General features: G+C 47.1%; 1 protein-coding gene across 3 annotated transcripts; it reads right to left on the bottom strand.

The window, feature by feature from the left end:
• Nucleotides 1-5560: 5560 nt before the first annotated feature.
• Nucleotides 5561-19326, bottom strand: ABHD4 (abhydrolase domain containing 4, N-acyl phospholipase B). 3 transcript variants are annotated; one of them, XM_077938368.1, is made up of 7 exons: nt 18807-19295; nt 15826-15914; nt 13820-14192; nt 13503-13657; nt 11377-11488; nt 8002-8188; nt 5561-7043 (listed from the first exon to the last, which is right to left on the bottom strand). In XM_077938368.1, the coding sequence occupies exons 1-7, from the start codon at nt 19031-19033 to the stop codon at nt 6954-6956; spliced, it is 1233 nt and encodes a 410-aa protein (XP_077794494.1). In that variant the 5' UTR covers nt 19034-19295; the 3' UTR covers nt 5561-6953.
• Between the last annotated feature and the right edge of the window lie 552 nt (nt 19327-19878).

Raw genomic sequence — 19878 nt, 5'->3', positions numbered from 1 at the left:
ATTCTAGCCCGCTAAAACTTACACAATGGTTTAATCTTTTCACATTAACTGCCATTGCTTTACTAGTTTGGTTCATTTTTTCTATCTTTTTTTTTTTTTTTTTGGAGACAGCATCTCACTATATTGCCCAGGCTATGGTGCAGTGGCTATTCACAGGCATAATCGCAGAGCACTGCAGCCTGGAACTCCTGGGCTCAAGGAATCCTTCTGCTTCAGCCTCCCAAGTAGCTGGGACTGAAAGTGCACTCCACCATGCCGGGCGAGGTTCTTTTTTTTTTTTTTTTTCTTTTTTTGTAGAGACAGGATCTTACTCTGCTGCTCAGGCTGGAGTGCAGTGGCACTCCATAGCTTTATAGCTCACTGCAGCCTTGAACTTCTGGGCTCAAGCAATCCTCCTGCCTCAGCCTCCCGAGTGGCTAGGACTACAGTCACATGCCACCAGTCCCAGCTAATTAAATTTTTTTTTTTTTTTTTTTTTTGAGTCTTGCCATATTGCTCAGGCTGGTCTTGAACTCCTGGGCTCAAGTGATCCTCCTGCCTCCTGCCTCAGTCCCCTAAAGTGCTGGGATTACAGGCGTGAGCCACCATACTCGGCCAAGGTTCATTTTTTTCATGTGAAAGAATTGACATTCATCTCTGCCCACAGTTTGATCATGTCAGGAAACAACCTGTGCAGCCGCTTTCTGATTGCTGAAGCCTCTTCATTCTTCCTCAGCAGGATCCTTTGAGATACAACTGAAACTTCAGTTTCAGAATGCCCTGTCCCTTTTATCCACTCTAGATAATTTTCCTTGGAACATTCTGAAATCTGACTTCCTGAAATCTATAAAAATTACATCTGACAATCTTTTTTCAACATTCTAGTAAACACAATTGTGAGTAGAGCAAGCATTTACTAGGTGCTCTACGTCTGGCAGAAAGAGACTCAGGTTAGTGTCCTGATTCTTGGAGACCTCTGGCACTACTGTAACTTGCTTTTGATGTTTTGCAGTCTGAACGAAGAAAGCAGCATCTGTGTCCTCCAATTATCTTAGTATCTGTTCCTGTTTGTTTCTCCTTTTATCCCCAACCAAACATTTCCATCTTCAGTTCTGTGGTTTCCTTTTTGACATACACGCTATTGTTGAGTGCCTTCAACTAGATTCACTTCCTCTGAACAGCGTTATCTTTCCACGGTCTCCTCCAGTCATGGGGTCCACATGATTGACTTATTTATCTTGTCATAAAATTCAAGTTCCTTTCCCACTCTGGTCTTCTGTAATATAGCCAGCACTCCCCAGACTTTAGGATTTTGATAATATTAATTACAAATACAGGAAAAACTTCTAAAATTGGTATGTTTGGAAACAAAAAATGACATTCCCTCTCACCCCCCAAAAATCATAGAGTATCAGCATCTTTTTATAAAATAACAATACCTTAATCCTGAAAAGGTTAGAAAGGATATAATTTCAGAATTTAAAAATACTAAAAAGAAAAGGCACTATTTTGTTATGAACCAGAAACACTTTATCATGGACCAGCTCCAGTGTGCATATCTATGTAGGAAGCCACTGCTATAATATATGGTTTTGCAGTTACATTCGGCTCATGCCTGTAATCTCCTTGAAAATTTTAGAAAGTATACGATGCCCAGTTTTTGTGTTAGTTACCTCATAATTTATCAGAGGCCCATAAATCTACCCTAAGTTGTGAGCCCTCTCAAAAATTATGTTCCCAGACACTACACATGTTGTCAGCTGGTCAAACTGAGAAGATGAAACTATCACCTGTAACGCCATATCCTTTAGAATCCTCTTCAGCCACTAGCATGTCCCAGGTTTCTTCTGGTTGTGTATAATTTGACCTCATATTGCTATAGTTTGGATATTTGACTCTTCAAATCTCATGTTGAAATTTGATCCCCAATGGGGCCTAATGGGAGGTGTCTGGGTCATGGGCCAGATTCCTCACGAATGGCTTGGTGCTGTCCGTGTGGTTATGAGTGAGTTCTTGCTCTAGTAGTGCCTAGGAGAGATTGTTAAAACAAGCCTGGCACCTCACTTGTCTCTCTCTTGCCCATGCTGTCTTGTCATGTGATCTCTGCACACTCCAGTTCCCCTCACCCTTCCACCTTGAGTGGAAGCTTCCTGAGGCCCTCACCAGAAGCAGAGGCTGATGCCATGCTTCTTGTACAGCCTACTGAACTGACAGGTTTTCTTTTCTTCATAAATTACCCAGCCTCAGGTATTCGTTTATAGCAACACAAACAGACTAAGACACACATATACCAACTAACATATGTGGTTGCTGAATTATCACAAACTCTACATCAGGCCTCAGAATACTCCAGGAGGAAGGAGCACCAACCACCAGTAAGGTGAGGTCTGCAGATCTCCTAGGACTTTAGCAGAGTCACCATCCAAGGGAATGGGGTCCTCGGTGGCATGGGGGAACAGACTGTGCACCTGCTGACATCTGCTAATCCTCCTTAGTATTCTGTCCAGGAATGAGGATTGTCTTTCCTCCTTAACCCTAGTGAAGAGTGATATTTAGCAGGACGATGACAAGGATCTTTCAAGCATAACAATGCTGAACTTATGCTATGAAAAAGTCAATATTATAATAGCAAGAGAGGAGATGGTTTATCTTGAGATATTTCACTAGGATGGGGTTGAGACAGACCCTCGGAATCTCAAGTGTGTTTCTTGTTTCTGCAAGATAGACCAGGACCCTGAGGAAGGACAGAAAAAGAAGGGAGACTGAGAGAAAGGACCCTCCAGACCTCATCCAAGGACTCTGTATGAATTGAAAAGTCACAAAATGAAAAAAATGTTGCGTACCATTCATTGGACATTGTATTTGTTATCAGTTAAGAGTAGGAGTCTTAGGCCGGGCGCGGTGGCTCACGCCTGTAATCCCAGCACTTTGGGAGGCCAAGGCGGGTGGATCGCCTGAGGTCAGGAGTTTGAGACCAGCCTGATCAATATGGTAAAACCCCGTTTCTACTAAAAATACAAAAATTAACTGAGCATGGTGGTGTGCGCCTGTAGTCCCAGTTACTCAGGAGGCTGAGGCAGGAGAATTGCTTGGACCCGGGACGCAGAGGTTTCAGTGAGCTGAGATTACGCCATTGCACTCCAGCCTGGGCGACAAAGCGACACTCCATCTCAAAAAAAAACAAAAAACAGTAGGAGTCTCTTCTCTCTGGCCATGAACTGTACCTGCAGGGTCATGGATCAGAGTAGAAAGAGGTATTCATCAAGATTTCACCACCCTTTTGGCAATGAAACCAGACTACATTTTTAGCACACATACTTTGGTGTCTATACTGAGGAGGAAGTTAAATTTAGCACATTTCCCACTAGTCGCTGAACACTGCAGTACCTCCTGGGTCTTAAGTTCAGTCACAGTCCTTAATGTCTATCTGTGGAATCTCTCCTTTTAAACTGCTAGGCATTTGAGGAGTCTGGATTTATGGTTTGAACTGTCACCCTAAATCCTTAGTGCCCACCCGGAAACTGTGCTGACTGGGTGGAATGTTCATAGTAATTTCTTAGTCCCACCTAGTGGAATGTTAGGAATGTTCCTGTCAGATGGGGTGCGTGTCTGCGCGCTGGCTTGTGTCCATGCGTGCAGACCATGTAGCATAAACGGCACTCTGGGTGACCTTTCTCAGACTCTTCTTGCATCTGCTCCTGAAGAATGTGTTTGCCTCGTGTTGCGTTGGAAAAAGCAGATCAGCACATGTGCTACCTCCAAAAACAAAGTGATTCTGGAGCAAGCAGAATGAACTCTCAAGGGCACAGGCCCTACTCTACCCAGCCTTCTGGGTCAAATGTCAGAGACAGAGTCCCTTAGACCAGTTCCTGAGACACAGGGCACCAGAATCTCCTAGGAATGTGTTTAAATGCAGATTTCATGGTCGGACTTCATTCAGGTTAACCAAATCAAACTCTGGGGAATACAGCTCAGGAATCTCTATTTAAAAAAAAAATGCCCCCAGGTTGTTTTGTTATGTGACTGGGTTTGGTAACTACTGCCTCACTTGGCCCATTCTTCAAGAGGGTGGTAGGCTCATGCAGCGTTGATTTTAAGTCTTTTCGATTTTACCTCCTAAGCATCTTTTGAATCTTTCCCCTCTCTGTATCCATCAGCCCCTAGCCAAGTCCAAACTACCAGCAACTCTGGCATGGACCACTGCAGCAGCCTCAAAGTTCTCATCCCCCTCTCACCTGAATTCCACAGAGCAGCCAGAATGGCTGTTTCAATCTCAGGCTGCTTCTGTCACACTCCCTACCCCACCCTGACCCTCATTCATTTCCTTCCATTGCTTTTTAGAATGAACACAACATTCTTCATGTGGCCAGAGGATCTGCTGAGCTGGTCCCTACTGATCTCACCAGCCTTCGCTCCCAGCCACCTGCCTGTGCAGTCGCCCCTCTCTCCAGACATTCCTTCCCCTTTCCCTGGTCCTGCCTTCAGGCACAGCTGCCATCACTTCTGCAGGAGGTTTTCTCAATTCTCACGGGTAGCACTCCAGCAATTTTACATTGATTTACATAAATTTTGACTAGGTGCATCTCTCTGAGCGAACTGGAATTTCTCACAAAGGCAGAGACTATCTGTTTCTTCACTATTGTAGCCGTAGTGGTTGGCATTTAGTAAGCTCTAAATACCTGCCTTCTCCTCCCTATAACAATCCTCAGAGAAGACACAGGGTCCTGAGATGGATCAGAACTTTGTAATTATATTCAGGAGGAGTTCTATCTATTCATTCATCATGACATGTGCAGTATCATGTGCCTTTTTAAAAATTTATTTTTAATACTTTTTCAATCAGCCTATGCACATGGAATATGCGCCATTTGGAACTGTGGAATTCTGGGCCCAGCTGGACTCACCAGCACAGAGCAAGCACCGTTAGCAATGATTTGAACACTTTTTTTGAAGACTTGGTATATCTCACTTCCCATGGCTTGATGAAAACAAACATTTATTGAACATGAACTATGTGCTAGATGTGCCCTTTGTCTTTATGTTGCTTATGGTCTGGGGAGGAAAGAGACATTAAATAAGTAACCACAAGTTTATAAGTTTTACAAAAAGGGCAGATGATATGCCACAGAGATGCAGAACAGAGGGGTCCGAGTCTAGTCTAGGGAATCAGGGGAAGGCATCTCTGCATAAGGAATTTTTGAGCTGAGATCCAGAGGATGAGTAGAAGTTAGAACAGGATGTAGGGAGCAGTACAGGCTGGGCTCCCTGGAACTCAGGAAGAAAGGATGCTTAATGGGCAGCAGGAAGTACTAAGCTCCGCCTCTCTCCTGTGAACTGGGGCTTGGTCCATCCACACTCTGGATCTCGACTCCTCATTTGTCATGAGTGGTTGGCTGAGAGGGCCTGTGCTGACCTGGACTCTGGCTGGGTCTAGCGGGCAAATGCCACACTAAAAGGAGGAGTCATGGGTAGGCAGGCAACCCTCAGGACTCCCTTCTCTCAGGCATCACACAGGCTGTTGCGAATTCAGCACCACCAGTGCTCTTGTCAGAGCAATTTTAAACATCATTGCCACTGGCAGTTTTTACTCATTTGTTTATTAATATAGAAAAGGAGCCCAGGGCAGCTGGACCAGTAGTACAAAGCACCAGGAGTTAATGCCATTCTGGTGACAGGGTTGGTTTTACAAAAGTGAAGGAGCAGGCGGGAGCTGCCAAGTTCTGAGGCCAGGCCCAGCCTACTGCCCAGAACCCCTGAAACAGCTCCCTGGGCGAGGGCTGACAGGTGGGTCGGGGGTGGATTGAGCTGGAAACCATGGGGACAGATGGGCGGGATAGAGGTCATGCAGTGGGAACCACCCAGTGGCTGATAAGGACAGGGAACTGGTGTCTGGAGGCTCCCCGTTGGGCCATGGGCAGGGGCTTGCAGATGGCCTCAGCTCTGGGGGCAGGTAAAGAAACTGCAGAGACTGATGGGCATCGAGAACCCAGACATGGCCCTGGGACTGAAGGGCCTTTCCACCCTTTCTTCACCAGGAGCCACCTTTGCTCTATACTACATATGGGGCTTCAGGGCCCAAGGCACAGGGGAGGCTCAGAGGCCTCCAGTTGGGAGGAAGATGGGGCAAGGAAGGAAGCACTTGAGTGTCCCTAGCTTAGGCAGCCAGGGATGAGACACAGGCAGGACAACAGCACCCCCACATAGTGGGGCTAGAATGTGGGGCAGAGACGGGCTTATCCTCAGCCAGTGACCAGGACCAGCCCCTTGGCAATGGTGCCTGTCTCGAGCCTTAGCAAATCAAGTGTGCAACAAGCACAGGGTGTCGGCAGACCTGGGCCCTAGCCAGAACTTGAATCACACAGAGCTGTATCACCATGGTCCAGCCATGTCCTGCCTTGGCCTGTTTCCTCCTCTGTCAATGAGGGCTTTGAATAAGACCTACTAGGTCATGAAAAGGACTCTGCAGGTGAAGGGAACTCCAGGACTTGCTCTTGGCGGTTAACCAGACCCTGGATGGAACTGGTACGGGATGAGGTGAAGTGGGGGATGGAGGAGGAAAGTGTTCTTGCATGGAACCTATCCCCACAAACACCGCAGAGCTAGGAAAGGCCACTGGAAGCCCTTCTTTGCCCAGAGGAAGAAAGGCCGCAGAGAGAGCGAATGTGGCTCAGTGCGATCCCTTCACATCCTCCACCATCTGGGTAACACTTGGCAAGGAGTGGATGGGTGACATTGTGCAACCCTTTATGTTCTTCCCCGGGGGTGGCACTCAAGGCTTCTTGTGGCTTCTGCCTTCAGCCTTCAGTGTGGGATCAAGAGTGTTCTTTTCACTGTGGTCCTGTTCTGGGAACAGCCCAAGACTCTGCCTGGCTGGCACATGTTAGTTGGTGAGGAAAGGACAGAGTGGGTGAGTAAGCAGACAGGGAGGCAAGAGTGACTCTCTGGCTTTCTCCTCTTCCTCTTCAGAGAGTGGCTCAATCAACTGAGTCGCAGATTTCCTCTACCACAGCATTGAAGATGTGTGGCTGGTCAGCATAGACGTGGTGAGATGCACCCTCAATCTCCTGTGGAGAGAGGACCCGCAGGGGTGGGATGGCCCTTTATTTCCTGGTGCTGGGAAGCCTTCACACTATTTATTTTCCCCTTAGACTTGCTTGCCTGCCACCCACCAGCTCTTATCAGAAATAATGCTCCACCTTTCTCGCTTGGATCTTGGTATTTTCCTTTGACAGCCAATGAATCCCAATATCCCATTCTACCTATCTGATGAACATTCACTATGTCTTTCCTTCCATGTTAGCTCCACCACTGATCTGCTCATTTAATCCAAAGGTCCAGTAAACCTGGGCCCATGGTTGGCACCCAGCCTCATTAAGCACACTCATTGGCACATGGTGGAGAGGGCTAAGAAAAAAGGGGAGGAGGTGTGGTGGGGAGGCTTCATGGCAGCCTCTACTATTCACTCTACTGCCCATGGCTCTGGTTTTGGGGTACAAACTTCATGGGGGCTGGAGTAGCAGCAGGTACCTGGCTGCTAGACAATAACCAGCCTTTTAGCTGAACTGGCTAAAAGTAGGAAGCCCCTAATTAAGATATTACAATCCCAGCACTTTGGGAGGCCGAGGTGGGCAGATCACCTGAGGTCGGGAGTTCGAGACCAGCCTGACCAACATGGAGAAACCTCGTCTCTACTAAAAATACAAAATTATCTGGGTGTGGTGGTGCATGCCTATAATCCCAGCTACTCGGGAGGCTGAGGCAGGAGAATCGCTTCAACCTGGGAGGTGGAGGTTGCGGTAAGCCGAGATTGCACCATCGTACTCCAGCCTGGGCAACAAAAGCAAGACTCCATCTCAAAAAAAAAAAAAAGATATTACAAAGAGAGTTTCCAAACTTCTCAAATCTACTGCCCTATCTCAGTTTGTCCATTCCTCTTTCTTCTTGATCACCCTTCTCTACCCCAAGGCTGACAGCTGATTGACTCTCAGTCACCATTTCCACTCCTTGGGTGGTGCAACATACCATGTCTCGGACATAGGAATCTGGCCGCTGCATCTTCACCTTTTTTCCCGTACTGGTATCTATCCAGGTGTTGGACCCATAGATCATGGTGATGGGCACATCTTTTCGAATCAAGTGAATTCGCTCCAGCATAGGGCGCCGGGCCCAGCCAAAGGACTCCATCATGGCTTTGAATGCCGTCTCGCCACTGTCAGAAGCAAAACAGCAATAAACTTCACAGCAGAATATGTCAACTTGTTGGTCTCTTCAGAGACTGAGACAGAATCTTAGTCATCTTTGTATTCCTGTCAAAGCCCCACACTGGGCTCATTAAATATTGGTAAGATTAGCAGATGACCAAAATTCCAGAGGCCTCCTATCACAGAAGAGTTCAGAGGAACACTTATGAACAACCCCATGACAGTACGAACTGTCCAAGACTCTGAGAATGAAATCGGTTATTATTGACTCAACAAATATTGTCTGTCATGCCCTGGGCGGGGAAAGGGGACACATGAACAAGAAAGGTAGGGTGTTGCCCCTCCTGGAGCTCACACATTTTAGCTCCTGTGTTAGGGAGGTAGGCATTAAGTAAATAATCATATGATTAATTGTTATTTAATTTAAAATTTCTTGGCCTGGGCGCAGTGGCTCACACCTGTAATCCCAGCACTTTGGGAGGCTGAGGCGGGCGGATCATTTGAGGTCAGGATTTTAAGACCAGCCTGGCCAACATGGTGAGACCCTGTCTCTACTGAAAATACAAAAATTAGTGGGGCATGGTGTTGCGCTCCTGTAATCCTAGCTACTCAGGAGGCTGAGGCAGGAAAATTGCTTGAGCCTGGGAGACGGAGGTTGCAGTGAGCCAAGATCATGCCACTGCACTCTGGCCTGGGCAACATAGTGAGACTCCGTCTCAAAAAATCAAACAAACAGCTGGACATGGAGGTTCATGCCTAAAATCCCAGCACTTTGGGAGGCCAAGGTGGGCGGATCACCTGAGGTCGGGAGTTCGAGACAAGCCTGGCCAACATGGTGAAACCCCATCTCTACCAAAAACACAAAATTAGCTGGGCGTGGCGGTGCATGCCAGCAATCCCAGCTTCTTGGGAGACTGAGGCAGGAGAATTGCTTGAACCTGGGAGGCAGAGGTTGCAGTGAGCTGAGATCATGCCATTGCACTCCAGCCTGGGCAATGAGCAAAACTCCATCTCAAAAACAAACAAACAAACAAACAAATACAACTTAAAATTTCCCCAGAAGGGTGAAAAGGTGGTTGGGTGCTATGAAAACACAGCCTGGGGATTTAGCCTGTTGGGGGTCTAGAGAGATGGTCAGAAGTTCATCTGAGGTGAACGCTTAAAAGTGAGTACTATAGTAGTAAAAAGGGCTTCCTGAGAAGACTCTGGAATTAAAAATCAGTCTTCCAAGGACTGGGGGAGCAGCAGTTTCTGTTAAGCAAGAAGCAATAAATGCCAATGTAATCTATTTCATCCCCTGGTCATTTGCTCAGGTAGAATGAATTGAGGCCGTATCATGAGGTGTCCACAAGGCTGGGACAGAGCCAGCTTTCTGGGCTGGTCGACAGCTTCTGCTAGAGATAGGGCAGGTTGGGGACACTGCTGCCTCCTAGGCTTGGCCTGTTTAGTACTGTTAGATCTCCATCCTCTTTTACATGTACAGATGAATGGAAACCTGAGTTCTGCCCAGGCCACCAGAAATAGATAATTTTTCCTTAAGATATTGTAACATAGCAGAAAAAGCATGGAATTTGGAGTCAAATGAATTCAAATCCTCGGCTGTGTTTCCTTACCAAGTCATGCAACCAGAATATACTTTAATTTCCTCATCTACAAATGTAGAGTATTATACCTACTTCACTAGGACATCATTAGGAAAATAAAAATATATACAAAGCCCCTAAGTTTAGGTGAGGTGAAGAAGATACCCTTAAACACGTTGGTCAAATTTCACGTTTTCCAAGGAAATGATAAGTGTTACCATGAGCTTGTCAGGGTTACAAAGTCAAAAAACTCAGGGAGTTACAAAATTGAGTGATGGTGTTTGTGGGTGAGGGAACTGGTTGTCACTGATGTCACCTTTGCTTCCTCTGGGACACAAATGAATTGCAGACTTATATACTCTGTGGCTTAGGTTGGTAGGACATTGTACAGAACTAGGTCTGGGATGGGGAAAGTTCTGGGGAAAGAGCTAGGGCTGGGCCTGTGGGGCCTCAGGTAGGTATGAGACAGGCACTGAGCCCATGGGGGCTAAGAGAAGGGCCAAGGGCAGGAAGACAGGGGAACCTGATGTGACTGCTGAGCTGGGAGTTTCTATACTACTGGTTGATCAGGGTTCTTCAATTAGCTGAGCTCATGTGGAATGCTGGACAGACAGCTCACACACTGCCCAACAGCTGTCTGGATTTGAGGTTAACGTTCAGACAGTATTACTGGAATGCAAATCTCTGCCTTTTTCACGGCTTTGGGCTCACAACAAGTGACTTGGACAGCCTTAGAAAGGGGTAGGGCAGTAAGCCTGCCTTTGCTGAGATGCCTCCCAGTAGCTCGGGGTGTCACCAACATGGCCTCGTGGTATCAGCCAGTCACAGGGCACTTCCACGTAAGAGGATCGCCTCCCTGACTGCCCTGCCATCCACGCTGCCCAAACTGCAGGGAGGTAGGCTTGTGGGGCCTGCGGTGTCAATAAGCAGCACCAGATAGGAACTTTTCAGAGTTCTCGGGACATCCCCTCATCTCCCAAAGATGCAAAGAAATTTCTGTCCCAATGATAAGGCATTTCAAGGGCACATAATTAAATCTTAAAACGCATGCTCTTTCATTGAGAAATTCTATTTGTAGTAATGTGTTCAACAGATACAGTCACATGTGTGTACAAAGGAATCTGTACATGGAGGCCCTCTGAAGAAATGGCACACGTGCTATCTTAGACTGGAAATAATAAGGAAATTTAGGGACTATATGCCTGGGACAGGAGAAGACTTCCTTTTGAAAAATATCATGTTTTTGCTAATTATTTTTGACCTAAAAACGAAAAAAAAAACCATGTTTGTATCACCTTTTCTATTAAAAACATCTTTCAAAATATTAGTATTTTCCAGACTCTTGCTTATCAGGCCAATTGCATACCTGTAGGGAACAGGGAGGGCCTTCCTCTAGAGATGAGCAGCATGTTTAATGAATCTATTATCTTCTATGTTCCTTTGGGTCTATCCCTGGGGAACTCTCTGGAAATGATGAGGTTTGCTAGTGCCTATGTTTCCCTAACTGAGTCAGAGCTTTGTTGAAGAAGAAATAAAGCCCAGAACTCCAGCAGCTAAGAGTTTTTTCTCCTAACAACTGTCTGCCCCAAGCCAGCCTGGGGAGCTGCCCTCACCTGGGATTCTGCGCATTGCAGTGGTAGATATACTCTGATATGGTATCATCTTCAAAGAAGTCTGCAAACTTGCGTTTGAAGTCCGGCCGGAATCGCTGCACCAGGCCAGGCCCTGGGAGGGGATAGAAAAACACAGAGTGGCCAGTTTGGGAGGTGGGGCAGGGAAGACTCCTGCCTGTGTATGTTTTAACAACTCTAACTAAATCTTATTTCTCCTAAGGGTTTGTTTGCTTTATTCATTTAACATTACAGCAGCAGAAAGAGTGCAGGAATCTACTGGCAAGCTCCAGGTGACTTCAAATGACAAAGTCAGCTCATTACCAAAGAATTTAGAGACAGTCTAACATCACAGAGGAGCCAGGTTATTTTCAGCTCAATGAAGTCCCAAGATCTATCCCTGTAAGAATCACAAGGCCTCCCCATCAGAATCCATGGCTGAGATGCTCTTCTTTTAGAGCCTGAGCTGTGTTCTCGTTCTCCCAGACACCCTTATGGCCTTTTAATCTTCTGATGGTAGCAGATGGAACTAGACCACCTCCCAAGAGCGCTCTCATTTTCAGGCCTGTAGTAGAATATGTGGAGAGGTGAACTAAACACAGTCGTGTCTCCTGTCTCAGATTGTTTTACAACGATCTGTTCCTTTCACCTCATTATGGTATACACACATCCAACCAGACTGTAAAAATTGGGTCTACTGATCAACTTCTGATCTCTGATCTCTCTCTTTCTCTCTGGTCTTCTCCCTGTTTATGAGAAGCAAGAGGGGGGTAAGAAGGGGCTGGGTGGGGGGTGTCATGAGGATCTGCACGGGCTTGGTCCTCCCTGCTGCATAGTCCTTCATGGCTGCGGGCCAACTTCCACAACCATGATAGCTCTGATGCTCCTGCACGAGCCTGGCCAGAGGTGAGAAGAAGGGAGAGTAGCTCAAGTAGGCCTTCTTTTTGGCAAAGGACTATGGAGTCTGTTGGAGACCACAGTGCTGGGAACCTCTGCCCATTTTCTCTCCTTTGGCATCTGTGTCTCGGTGTCCTCCCTCTCTCTCAGAACTCCTAAACTCCTATATTCTACTCGAATGCTTTTTTTCTTTGTCTGGAATCATTCTGTTTTTATTGAAGGACCTAGAGAGATAACTCTTACTTAGCCATCAGCAATTAACTCATAATAATTGGCTATTGAATATTACTATGTGATCACAACCATCAGTACACGATAGGCGTCATCAATCTTTTCCACAACGGAATCTGCTTTTCACGTCATCAGAGTAAAAAGCTCCCCAGCAGAGAAGGGTGCTGGCAGTGTGAGGTCAGAAGGCTGGAGATACTCATCATTATGGCTGGCTCCCCATGGTCGTCCACCTCCTTTTCTCCCTTTTACCCACAGAATTTGCTGACAGTTATTAAGTGCTAGGTGACACAGAGCAGGTGAAGATGTGGTGCTTGCCTGGACAAGTGCATGGTTCAGAGGGGCTTGCCTGCCACTGTGGGTTATGTTGGAGGTTTTGGTTCTGACCTCTCCCTGCTGCAGGTGTTGGGTGAACCAAAGGGATAGGATTCAGTGGTTACTGAGCGTGAATCACCAGCAGGTTTTCATAAAATTTCATACACATTGGCTGTGGTGGCTCACGCCCATAATCCTAGCACTTTAGGAGGCTGACGAGGATGGATCACTAGAGGCCAGGAGTTCAAGACCAGCCTGGCCAACATGGTGAAACCCCATCTCTACTAAAAATACAAAAAGTAGCCAGGTGTGATGGGGTACACCTGCAGTCCCAGCTACTCAGGAGGCTCAGGCAGGGGAATGGCTTGAACCCGGGAGGCAGAGGTTGCAGTGAGCTGAGATCACACCACTGCACACCAGCCTGGGAGACACAGTGAAACTCTGGTAGCTATTTTGCTCCACCTGTTCCTGGCATAGGAAAAGATTTTCCCATGCCGATGAAGGGAAAAATATAAAAAACAAAAAACAAAAAACTTCTCAAACCTTGAACAAAGTGATCTGGTTCAGATTAACAGCTTTAAATAACAAGGCTAGGCCCATTCCCACTTTTTAGGAATAAGCGGGAAAGACACAGTAGGGCTTCTAGAAGGTTACAGCCTTCCTTTAAGGAGATACTACAGGCTACTCACCCCAGGGCCCAGCTACTCGAAGAACAGCCAATGGATTGGAACGTCCTAGGACAGATGCCACGGCTTTGACCCAGGTTGGGGGTGCACGGATCTCACTGGGGTTAGTTGGTCGGAGGGGAAAGCCCCATGGGTCCACCAGGATGAGGTGTTTAACTCTATGTTAAAGGCAGAAAGAGAAGAAGACACATTATATTCTTTGGTAGGTGCCATAGCCCCTTAAATCGCCTGGGAATGAGAGAACTTTGGAAACGAATACTGGAAAGTTCCCATTAAGGTCAGGAATTAGGTCACGAGGGATGGAGGCATCTCCTTATTACCTATCAGGGTACTTGATTGAGTAAGAAGTGGCCAGGAATCCTCCCAAACTGTGCCCCAGGAGGATCATGCTGGGGATCCCCATGGTCTCCCGCCACGTCTCTATCGATGTCACAAACTCATCCTCAGCCCCCTCCGGGTCCCTCGGGAATGCTGGCCTTGAGCTTCGCCCAAAGCCAAGCAGATCGAAGGTGTGCAGTGTGCGGCGGGCACTCAGTGAGTCCATGTTGAGGATCCAGAGGCCCACGCCGCCCCCAAAACCGTGCACCATCACCAGGGGGGTGCGGTCCTTTTGCTCGGGGCTCACAGTCACCGTCCAGATCTTATTCTGGTTTGGGAGGGACACATATCTGGCCAGGAACTTATTCTGGAGACCTGGGGAGGAAAGAATCCCATGGCAAGTCAACAAGTCTGTTTCCTGACAGTATCATCATTTTGCCTGGATTACCACTCTTCACATCTCTCCCTTCCCCAACCCTCCCCAGTTTCCCTCAACTCCTTCCTTTCACAACCCTCTGACCACTGAAAACGACTCTCTCCTGAACCAAACTTTAGGCAAGCCTTTCTGAGCCCTCTTCTTGACTAGGCTTTGACCCTGGCCCTGCCCTGTCTTCCAAATGTCTAGCTCAGTCTTAGCAAGAATCCTGCTAAGTCAGGATTAGTAAGTCATACTACGTCAGTTAGTAAGAATTCCTTCATATCTGATCAAGTTCCTCATCCCTCACCTTTGACCTTCCCTTCAGCAATGATTCTGTTAAACTGGTTTGAAAAGAACTCTCCTTATCTTTGGTATTTCCTCAGTAATTTTCTATCCACTGACCCCCCTCACCCTGCTGCTTGGTTATAAATCCCCACTAGTCCTTACTGTATTCAAGAGTTGAGCCTGATCTCTCTCCTCTATTGCAATAGTCTTGAATGATCTTTACTGATTTAATCTGTCAAAATCACTTTTTCTTTAACACTACACACTTTAAAGAATTCAATTCCAATCACATTTGTAGATCATTTAGTCTGTATGTAGTAAGCGGGACTGTCTTAACCCTTGAAACAGTGTGCCCAGCTCCCTTTAGGCCCAGGGTGGTAGTGACACCACCAACCACACAGAGCTCTTGCATCCATTGCTCTTGAACCTGTGTGTGCTTGGGGCTTGATGGATGGACAGAACTGTGGTCCAGCCAGTTGGAGGGGGTGATGGGTGTGGACTGAGCCTCAGGTGAGAGATGGAGGTGGGGCAGTGCTTATTCTGCTGGTGTGACAGCAGTCTCCTGGGCAGAGCTGCCTGGGTGAAGCAGCCTGGATCCTGGACAGAGGCTTGAAAGCTCTGGCTGTTGTTTGTCTGCACTTACTCGGGCCCAGAAGAGAAAGGGTAGCTATGGCTGGGGCAGTAGGGGTGTGGTGGAGAAGAGCATATGGGAAATATGGGAAGAAGTGGCTTGAGGGGCTTGTTTGAGTGAGTAGTTGCTGCTGCTAGTGGGATGCCCTGCTGCAATATAACAGTGCTGATGACAGCTGGTCTGCAAATCACAAACTACTGTGGTAACCAGATGGGGGCTTGGGGGGCAAAACCAGGTAGAACACGGGAATAGTAATATCAGAGAATGCAAGATTATTGGTCCGAGGGTCTGCAGGTGGTAAATCTAAGAAGTACTTGTGTGGTGAGAAGAGAGAAGGAGAGAAGAAGGAAGAGAAAAGTGGGGTAGAAGGAAGGAGGAACGGGAGAATGTATGTGTTTGTGTATGTTAGCTCGCACTGGCATAGGTTTTGAGGTGAAGTTGCAGGAAGTAACAGGAACCATCCACATGGCTAGGGAGATGTTGAGGAAGCACTATCATTGGATATGGTGCTTTCTGTATGCACCTCTTCCCTCACACAACTGACATCCTTTCCTCCCACTCCATACACACTGTTAATTAGGAATCAGTGGGCTCAATGTAGCAGGCTCTGGGAAGGTCCTGAATCCTTCCTGGGCCCCATGAGGGAGGTGGGACAAGCTGTCCATTCTACTTACACTGGAGGATCCTGGCTTCCACATTCTTCAGCTGAGACATGGAAGTGGGGCGCCACGTGGGCAGCCAGCTACTCAGCCAGCCTTGAGGCCTGGGAGGAGGAGACAGAGACACTCATTGGCAACAATGGAAAGAAACATTGATGCTCTTAGCCTTGCTGAGAGTTACAAAAGGGTTCTCAGGAGGCAGGGTGTTCCCTAGCCTCAGGAGACCTGCCCACCATGGCAGCCAGCAGTTCCCTAGCTGCCTGATAGACTGTTTCTTTTTGGTAAATGGATATTAACAACATGCCCCTTGTTTCAATAGATATTCAGAACACCCTGTATATAATACTTTACAGTTTACAAAGCTCTGTAACATTTATTATCTCGCTACAGCTTTCTAATTTCTCTTTGTTACTGATTATCATAATTTATGTTCAAGGAGATTAAAGGAAGAGGCATCTTTTAACTAATGTTTCAGTTATCCTTTGCTGTCCCCAGTATTAGCTGTTTCTTAACAGTAGGACAAATTCCCATGCCATCTCCCCTACTGGCAGGACACTGGTTGGTGTTTATGTGCGCCCTCTTCCAAGCCCCTAGAAGTGCGGAATACTGTGTTGTGCCCAACTGATCTCTCAGGTAATCAATCAGTCCAACCCATGGAGATGGGGTAGGCAGGGAGGAGGAGGTGAGAGACCTGGATTCAAGTTCTGTTATGGTTCACTGACAGGACACAGGTTCCCTCTGGTCTTATTTTCTAGATTGTAAAATGAGTAGAAAGCTCACCTATGTCCTCACCTCCCATGACATGCAGTAAAACAGATAACTCATCCTGCTTTCTCCTTCACACCCAGTGACCTTAAGTCATTGCAAAGTAGAGGTTAAAAGCACCAGCTTTGGAATTACCACACACACACACACACACACACACACACACACACACCTCCTGGACCTGAATCATGGTGTTATCATTGATGAGCAGAATGGCTTTGGCCCATTAAATAACCTGTCTTTGAGCATCTATATATGTAAGGACCCTTGTAAGTTGCCCAGTACAAATGAGATGCTCAATGAATGAGTTTGTATTATTCCTTGCTAACCCTATATGACATTTCTCTTTTCTTGAACTCTGCCTGAGTTACAGGACAGACATCTACAGCTATAGGAAGGGCCTGTGAACACTGGCATACTCAAGGTAGGGTACTCTAAGGGGGAATGAGGGGAACCATTACCAAATCCCCTTGGCACACACTGGGCATCCTGATACATCATTTGAAGCACAGAATTTTAGATTAGGATGTTTCCTTAGGAATCATCTAGTCTAGCCTCTGTATTTTACAGATGAGCAAACTGATGCCCAAAGAGGTCATACAAGTTAGAAAAAAGAACCAGAACTAGAACCCCTTATCTCAAATCCAGGTTTCTCTCCCTAAACCTTCAAGCCTCAGCTTTTCAAGGTCATATACAAATATTCACAGAACTTAGTCACATTTTTACACTTATCTGTTTTCTCAAGGGAGGTGTGATCTAAACTCAGAAGGCCAGAGTTCCAATTTTAGCACTGTCATTTACCAGCAATGTGACTATGGGCACATTATTTAGCTTTTCTGTGTCACAGCTTCCTCATCTTTAAAAGGGAGGTAATAATATCTACCTCATAGGGTTGCTATAAAGATTAAATGGGTTAATGCATCTAAAGCACATAGAATAATGCCTAGCACAAGATAAACTCCCAATAAACTTTCCTTCCCCCCAGCTAAATCACAAGTTGTCTACATTCCCAGTGTTTTGCAAGTAGCAACTCTCAGTGGATGTTTGAAGTTTGAAAGAAAAACTGGGGTTGCAACTGGGAGTGATACATCAACGGTTTTAGCCAGATGAGAGTTGTCAATATCAATCGATCTAATTCTAGGGAGACTCAGAATCCTTTTAATATTCTACTGGAATTCCTTGTAGGCTTGAAGCACGGGGACCAAGACCACAGGATTTTGCCAGCCTTAAGAGACAAATTTTCTCTCCAAATCACAGGCTGTGACAAGTCAGATCATAACACCTGGATCCCACATTGTCCTGTTACTGTCCAAAGCAGAGCTCAGGAGAAACGCCACCCAAGGAACAGCATCACGGACTGCTCAGCAGATAGTCCTTGGTGGGAGAATTACTTTGCTTTCCTTCTTCACCAAACATGTTACAAGTAAAGCACTGGAAATGGTGCCTGGCACACTGTATGTGCTCAAAACTATGGGGGAGGTAAGGGCTGGGGTGGGAAATTGAGGCAAGGAGCAGAAAAGACATTCAGCCATGAACTTAACCTGGCTAGGATGGTCTCTGTCAACTTGATGGTGAAGCACAAGGGGTTCTGTGCTGGGAGAGAATCCTGTTCTAGACCTCTGTGATCTTGGGCAAGTCTCCTTATTTCTATGGACACCAGCTTCTTCATTTGTAAAAAGGAGCTGAACTACCTGCATGTCCTCCAGTTCTAATATTCTGCTTCCCTAAGTCCTTTAAAGCATTGCAAATTTCCTCTAGGAAAAGTCATCTTAGAAAGTAAAACATTCCCCTGGACATTTCTTTCAAGCCCAGCAAGCTATTAATTATGGTAATAAAGTTAATTAGTGTCCTGGACTTCCAGTTCTGCAGGACCCAGTAGGGTCCAGGAAAGGCCCAGTTCTGGTGAAACCAAGGCTCGGCTGGGAGCTGAGTCATTCTTCTCGTAGCAACTTTTTCTTGCTCCTATCAGATTGCGAACTGCCAGTCACACCACCTACAGGTGGTATCCCAAACCTGATGCCCTTGAGAGAGTGGTAGCAAATCCCAATAGCTCTAAATCTGAAACCACTGCATTAAAAATGTTGTTATGATTATTAAAAGCATTATCAACTAGGATCACGTGCGCCTACGTGTCTCGGTGGGCGACAGCTAAAGAAACTTGCCAGCCCGTTGTTCCACACCAATTTCAGCGCAGTGGAGACCTCTCCAGTCTCTCCACACCTTCTCCTTACCAGGCGGAGGGAGGAGGCTCCCTCCATCCCCACGACCGCCGTTCTGGGGCAAGTCGAGACGAGCACGCCTGGCTGCTACCTCCGCACCCGCGTCCCACAAGCTTGCTTTCGGGGATCTCCCACATTAACACGGAATCTCTCCAGAGGCCAGAGGAGAATGAAGGGCACTCGCGAGGACTAAGGTAGAAAGCCAGGATCCCCGGGCTGCGGGCAAGCGCGTCTCCCATGGCTCCCCAGGCTCAGCCGCTGCCTCCTCTGGGCAAATGCAAAGCGAGCAACGCACCCACCCCCCGCCCTCCCCGGAGGCCGACCTGATAATGGAAGGGCGGGAAGGTGTCTACAACTGTTTCTCAGCCACAGACAGTCCCAGGATCATGGCCCAGAGAGAGACAGAAAGAGAGAAAGGGACAGGATTAACTCACTGCTGCTCCAGATCATCGGCCATAGTAAACAAGCCCTGCCAGGTCCTGGCGCGCCCGCCCAGCGCCTGACGCCAGCACCAGCTGACCCGGGAGGCCGCGAGGAAAAAGGGGGCGTGGCCGCGCCGGGGGCAGGGCTCGCGGCTGGCGGGCGGGCGGCCGGCGGGTGGGACTCTCAAACTCTACAACTTGGTTTGAGCTAGTGGGGCCCTTGCTATGTTTTCAATTACTGGCATGTGTCCCGGCAGAGATGTCTCTGAGGGTCTCAGAATAGGATGGTAATCCTGGTCACACATTTCGGGGAGTCCCTGCAGGAGCTCCAACAGCCCTCCGTTCTCTCATAACTAAAAAGTGATAGAACTACTCCTGCACTCACACCCACTCTTTGGGCTTCCTATTATAACTGTGTCCTCCTGAAATCGACCCTTGTTAATGTTCCTTCTAATAAGAGGCTTAAATGTTTGTGGAGACACCACCATTGGTTGAATGCTCCTACAAAGGGCCTGGATGCCAGATTTTGAAACTAAAATACAGGACACCTAGTTAAATGTAAATTCCAGATTTAAATAAAGCAAATAATTTTTTAGAGTAAGTATGGGCCATGCAGTATTTAGGATATAAGTAGGCATCCTGTATTTTCTCTGGAAACCTAA

The sequence above is a fragment of the Macaca mulatta genome, chromosome 7 (assembly GCF_049350105.2).
Source record: "Macaca mulatta isolate MMU2019108-1 chromosome 7, T2T-MMU8v2.0, whole genome shotgun sequence".
Lineage (NCBI taxonomy): Eukaryota > Metazoa > Chordata > Mammalia > Primates > Cercopithecidae > Macaca > Macaca mulatta.
Note: the sequence above shows the minus strand (reverse complement) of the source record. Positions and strands in the feature narration are given on the sequence as shown.

Bases quoted from the DNA above. Each gene is read 5' to 3' on its own strand.
- ABHD4 (XM_077938368.1), bottom strand. From the start codon at position 19,033: ATGGGAGACGCGCTTGCCCGCAGCCCGGGGATCCTGGCTTTCTACCTT. The intron at 13,658-13,819 runs GTAATAAGGAGA...CCTTTAACATAG, and splicing joins TCAATCAAGTACCCTGATAG to AGTTAAACACCTCATCCTGG. The intron at 11,489-13,502 runs GTGAGTAGCCTG...ATCCCCTCCCAG, and splicing joins TCGAGTAGCTGGGCCCTGGG to GGCCTGGCCTGGTGCAGCGA.